This window comes from Pungitius pungitius, chromosome 7 (assembly GCF_949316345.1).
Source record: "Pungitius pungitius chromosome 7, fPunPun2.1, whole genome shotgun sequence".
Classification (NCBI taxonomy): domain Eukaryota; kingdom Metazoa; phylum Chordata; class Actinopteri; order Perciformes; family Gasterosteidae; genus Pungitius; species Pungitius pungitius.
The window spans coordinates 4,456,929-4,462,928 of NC_084906.1; the positions used below are offsets into that span (position 1 = coordinate 4,456,929).

General features: G+C 41.8%; 1 protein-coding gene across 1 annotated transcript; it reads right to left on the reverse strand.

The window, feature by feature from the left end:
- Positions 1 to 335: 335 nt before the first annotated feature.
- On the reverse strand, positions 336 to 4,946 carry LOC119217263 (leukocyte elastase inhibitor-like). The gene is made up of 7 exons (XM_037470775.2): positions 4,684 to 4,946; positions 3,925 to 4,113; positions 2,925 to 3,062; positions 2,697 to 2,814; positions 1,711 to 1,853; positions 1,440 to 1,607; positions 336 to 1,017 (listed from the first exon to the last, which is right to left on the reverse strand). Exons 1-7 carry the CDS (start codon positions 4,849 to 4,851, stop codon positions 610 to 612), a joined length of 1,332 nt encoding a protein of 443 aa, XP_037326672.2. The 5' UTR covers positions 4,852 to 4,946; the 3' UTR covers positions 336 to 609.
- Between the last annotated feature and the right edge of the window lie 1,054 nt (positions 4,947 to 6,000).

Consider the following 6,000-nt stretch of genomic DNA (forward strand, 5'->3'; position numbering starts at 1 on the left):
TGGTTTGTTACTTATCATTGTGCATTGTGGTAGGGATGCTTTCCCAGGACTTCAACTGGCGCTTGTGATTTCCATGTTTCAAAACTCTTTCACAGCTAAGTAAAGTTTTGCACTGATATTAAAAAAATTATTGTAAAAGGAAAGACAAACTGCAGGAATTTACGATATTGAAAAGTGTCTCACGAATGTATGATGCAACCATTAACACATGTGAGGCAATTCATGTTTTTATGCTGTATCAATTTTTCTAAAAGTAATAAAGAATAGGATTTCAGTAAAAATGAGATTTTTCTGTCACTAAAATAGAACTGTGGTGAAAGGAGCAAATATTTCAATAAGCTTTCACAGTTTTATTGTGAACCCATCTCATTATAACTACTGTCAAATTAACAGTCCTTTGAAAAACTCTGGTTACCGACATTAATCACTTTTAAACCCAAAGAAAAATAGATATATTCGTCAATTAAGTGCAATGGCAGACAACCCCCCCTCTAGTTAAATTCAATTAAATATCCCAGAAAATAAAGCATTCATTTCAAAAGGTTTTTTTTCTATTCTTCTTTTGAAAGGAACTTCAATTGGAACAAAATCTTCACCTGCTTGTTCTGTCTACTGAGGAGACGAGAACCTCCCGAGGAAAAGGATGGACTTGGTTTTATTGTGCCTGATGAAGAAGATGAAGGGGTGGTCCGCTGTGAAGTGCTCCTCCCTCAACATACAGAACGATACCATGGCTGCAGTGGCCGCCGCCGCCTCCGTTCCCTCCTCGTTCACCTCCACAAAGGCTTTGTGGGCCACCGTGGACAGGAAGAGTCCCCGTTCCCCGTTCATGCCAGACAGATCGGCCTTCGCCCCGCAGAACACGTCCGTCATTCCGAGTTTGGCCAAAGGCTCGTTGAGCTCGTAGTCTTCCTCCAGCTTGAACTTGGGCAGGTGAACGAGGACTTCTGAGTGGACATCCATGTTTTCCCTGTTGGTCCACTCGCCAAGCTTCTCCTGTGAGATCTCATTCTCCAGCTGGAACAAAACACAGGCACACATTATAGTATAGAGTATAGTATTATATAGAAGGTCTGTTATCTCTAGCTCATATAAATAGTAGACGTAAGCATCAGCTTGTTGATCCATGCTATACTCGTATCCTAATTTGGCTGAAGTAATCCTAATGTATGTCTTGTTTCTTGTTCTTCTGAGTTTGTATCTTGAAATGCACTTACTGTAAGTCACTTTGGATAAAAGCGTCAGCTAAATGACATGTAATGTAATATAGCCTTTATTTCATCAGGCAGTGTCATTGAAATCAAGAACTCTTTTGTAAGATGCAAAATCATTATTATTATGGATATTATTGGTTGTAATGGTTTTCCAAGGGTGCAAATATGTCATTATGCATCACAGCTACTATTACACCCCTTTTAGGCCGAGGTAGGCAGATGTACCTTCAGCAGCGGGTCAGAGCCATCTGCAGACTCCTCGGGCAGCAGGATGAACATGCTGAGCTCCTCATCCACGTACGGGAGCTCCAGGATCTGGAGTCCGAGCTCAGGAACGTAGTTGTAGGGCAGCTTCTTCATCTGGTACATCATCTGAACCGGCTTTGCCTCATTCTGACACACAGGAAACAACGTAAATCAAGGTTAATGGGTCATTTGACAAAGTTAAACAGTTTCATGTATTCCAGCTTCATGTCGCAACATCTGCAAACTTCACCTGGTTGACTTTGAAGGACATCTCTTTGGTGTTCGCCGGGTCAAAGCGGTTCAACCAGTTCCCCTTGAAGTAGATGGCGTTAACCAGAGCCAACCGTGTCATAGGAGTGACTGTTCCGGACTTCAGAAGATCTTTAATCTTATCTGGTAGGAAATACCAAGACAAAGCAAGCATTGATCACTGATTCACAGAGGACAAAACCGGGGGGTGTTAGGTTTGACTGCTTTATCCTACAGTTAGATTGTCACACTGGTGGAAAAAATGTGGTTATAATTTACAGTAATTTGGGATAAATGCGGGTGAAAATGATATTTATCCTATTGCAATAAAAAATGACCCTATTAATAATACTGCTATTAAGAAATGAAACAACCTGCTGAGTGTACGTGGATAAAGATGTACTGGCTAAATCGTGGGACCATCGCAGCAGCATCTTAACAATGGCTTCAGAAATTGTAGATGATACTTCATACCTAATAATTTGGTGATTATAAATAGAACAATGATTAATCAAAGAAATCAGTCAAATTAAGCCCCATCATAAAACTAAATTTTAATTCATAAAATACTTCAGGGGGGATCGAAATATTTTCTCTCTCTACTCTGGCGTTGTTTTTCTTCTCTGTCTGTGCATTGATACAACAGGTCAAATGGAATGAGGGCCAAAAGTCATATTTAAGACTACAAACAGCAAATTGAATGACACCGTATCTAAGCCTCTATCGCTCCTCGCTCCGTTTCAGTGCGTCGGACAGCGACAAAGTGACACAGATTTTGTCCAATAATGTTGTTTCTTCTTACTTTTCTTCTATAGATACATAACAATTAAACAGGGGGATCAAGGAGCAAACAAACAAACAATTTAAAGAGCCGTCAACAATTTTCCACACTTGACCAATCAGATCAGAATCAATTCTCACTCTCTAATGATTGTTGAACAAATCGTTATGCTAATATTCCCCGTCTGAGTAAGAAGAAGGACTCACTCTCCGTCTGCCGCTCCACCCAGCTGTTGATCTCCGCTCTGCAGGCCTCTGGAGCCCCCATAAAATCCACGGCCTTCAGGTCGGCCTGGTAGTGCTTCTGTGTGGCCGTGAGGAACAGCTGCAGTGAGGAGATAACGTTGTATAAACTCAGTCATGTTGTCTTATTCATTAATTAATAATAGACATAGCCTGAGTTCTCTCGTATTGAAATGTAAACTGATAACTCACCGGGAGGAAGTTGGCAGTCTTTTCTCCGTAGAGACGGTTGGCGAGTTTCAGGATGTATGAGGCGGAGGGTGAGTTGACGTCGGCGTTCAGTGTCTGGAAGTCCGCGTGGACGCTTTCACCGCAGTTGAATGAGAGGGCCTGTGTTTGGAACGACAGACTTTAATCTGGTAAGCGAGGACATTGTTCTGCCCTTCATTTATACCACTTTAAAAACACTTGTATCGCTCGCGGCGGAGTTCCGCCCCAAAGCGCACAGAGTCGTGCGCACTTCCACCAGCCCATAGAGAGAAATATGTTGCATGACAAGCAAACAAATATATCTGCTTTTTTTTTTTTAAACGCTCCCACGGTGCATCCACTGGCCTGGATTATTATTATATATTACAGACCCTTCAGGTCGGGGTTCGGTTTTTAGTTGAGGTGGGCAAAATAAAATCCCTGCTGCCTGGGTTTGTCATTAGCAGATCAAGGCCCATAGTTTGGAATGTTGTGTTACAACAATCATATGGATTTAATGTTCATGTGTCCTCATATTGTTGATCATATAGTGTAGTCTATATTTATATGTTGTTGTGTTTTGTGTATTCATGAAGTCAGTCATTTATCAACCTGCTGAACCACTACAGATAAAAATGTCCCTCATGGCTTGAGCTTTACACAGTTTGAACACAAAAGTCATTCATATTATTTATCGGATAAAGAAGAACCCGCCCTGACTATTTACTGAACTTACAAAAGCACATTTCATGAACTGAAGCCACATTGTCAACTAGTTTTTACAACCACAGGCGATTAATATGTTACTTGTTTCAAGGGAGCTTTTTCAGGTCGAAGTTCAGTTGTCATCCGACTTAGTCTGATGACACACCCTTCATGCTGTGCATACATACACACCTGGGCCCACAGCCGGCCCCTCAGAACTCACAAAAGGGTTTATGAAAGCAGTTTATCCGGCTGGAAGTGGAAGGGGGGGGGACCATGTGATAGAGAGTGCGCTGACCTTTGCCATCTGAGCAGCAGTGTCTCCTCTAGCCCCCAGGTAAACCATAGCCAGGGCGGAGCTGATGCTCAGCGGGGAAACAAAGATGTTGCCAGCGGGGCTGGCCTGGCTCAGAGTGCGGAGCAGCTCTAAGGCAAAACCTGTGTTGGATCTGCTGATGTCGGCCATAGCTGATGGTTTACAATTTTCCTGTAAGGACCAAATGACATTTCAATTGTTACACAGTATGATACCATTAGGTAAAATACATTTAAGACTGTTTTGAATGTGAAAATATGTTATAGTTCCTAGTTAGCGTTTATCGAAAACACACGGTCTTACATATATTAGGAAAGTTAACTTTTACATTTTTATCAAGCAGGTAATTGTATTTCATATCGTTACTTTACGCCAAAAATGTAAAACACTGGTATTGCTCTGTTACCCATAATCAATCCATGCAGACTATTGGTATTGGGTTCAACTGGATCCTCATCCATACCCTGGCGTTACATCCACTACCGCGTTTGAACTACTATAAAAACCTTTTAAAGCTTTTTGTTCATTTCAAAGTTAATCAACACAAAATAAATGACATAAAAATGTGGTATTATGTCGGATGCATTATTCTGAACAGTCACATTTCTGCCTGGGGCGAGTCACGATGCGTTCAGGTACCCGGAAATGAAACCCGCACACGAATCTCTCCAACAGATGGTACTAAACACGTAACGCCGAAGATATGTCGGGAATCCGCATTCAACTCCATTTTCACGTTACCTGAACTTCCTCCCGCAGCGGCCCGAGCGAAATCTGTTGGTGCGCACTGAGCGCGTGAAGCAGCGCAGTCAGAACGACGCACGCAAACGTGCCGTGAAATCGCGTGAAGTTGCAGAAGCCGCAGAGCGCGAGGACAGAGGCTGAAGCCAGGAGTCCGCCGCGTGTCATTTATATGGAACACGGGCCGGGCAGGGATCGTCACTGGTGTCCGTGGGTAGGACGCGTGACTGGGCGATGAGTCACCGACGGGTTACAGATAAAAGCCAGTGCAGTGAGGAAGAAACAACACGAGCCAGTGCGCCACACCCACCTCCTGCACTCTGTTACTGTCAGGATGTCATTGCTTTTTAGGCATGAAAAACAATATTTGGACTTTCTATTTTCTAATCCATTTTTTTCAAAAAATATTTTAACATGTCCACTCAGGTGGACAGTATGCGTTTGGGTTTTCAATGGAAGAAAAATATTTTAAAAAATCAATAAAATGATTTATAAAGATGTAAAAACGGAGGCCGTAGCTCATTAAAACAGGATTAAAATATATTTCAATTTTGTTTTCTTTTTTAGAATGGAGGATTAGATGGCCAACCACGGCTTCATATCCACCTAGAGTCACAGGCACTGAAATACCAACAGAGGGTCAATGTAAGAAATCATGAATGTGCAGGACTCGCTCTTTGATCCGTGATCAGGAGTCAAACTTAATCCAATACTCCATTCACTAAGTGAACCTCCATTAAAAAAACGCACAAATTTGGAGTTTGATATCCAAAATGTATTGCAAGACCAAAAATAGTAACTAAGTTTAACAATCTTATTTGTTTCACCCACACAGGAAATTCAGCATTATCTTCTCAGTTCGAATCCTTATGGTTAAACATAAACTTATACGAGATTTTTTAGTGCACCAAAATTCTAATGACTAGTTTGGTAGAGGGGTTTAAATACTTTCATATTCTTTTGTTGAACTTGAGACCTCCTGTTGTCTCGGTCTGCTGTGCCCCTCCCAGCTGATGGAGCATAGATTGCTGGATGAAGCAGCTCACGGTGAGCTGAGACAGAATGTACACTTAACTGGCTCAGACAGAATGGAAAGTTACACATTTTTTACATGATGTCCTGTACTTACTCTTTGTGCGAGAATTTCCCTTGCTTATTTTGTTTTATCCTTGCAATCATTTAAATGTAGATGATGCTGCAAACATGGCCCCGCCTTCAGCCATGTTCAGAGTGGCATGGCAATGCTAAAACAATTTAGTAAAGAAATAAAAGTTAAGTTACGGCTCAATGAAAAGAGTTGGAGTACGCACACAAGTT

Excerpts from the sequence above, each read along its gene's own strand:
- LOC119217263 (XM_037470775.2), bottom strand. The coding sequence starts at position 4,851 with ATGACACGCGGCGGACTCCTGGCTTCAGCCTCTGTCCTCGCGCTCTGC. Across the intron at positions 1,608-1,710 it reads TGTCCTTCAAAGTCAACCAG|AATGAGGCAAAGCCGGTTCA; the intron begins GTGAAGTTTGCA and ends CCTGTGTGTCAG. Across the intron at positions 1,018-1,439 it reads GCTCTGACCCGCTGCTGAAG|CTGGAGAATGAGATCTCACA; the intron begins GTACATCTGCCT and ends GTTTTGTTCCAG.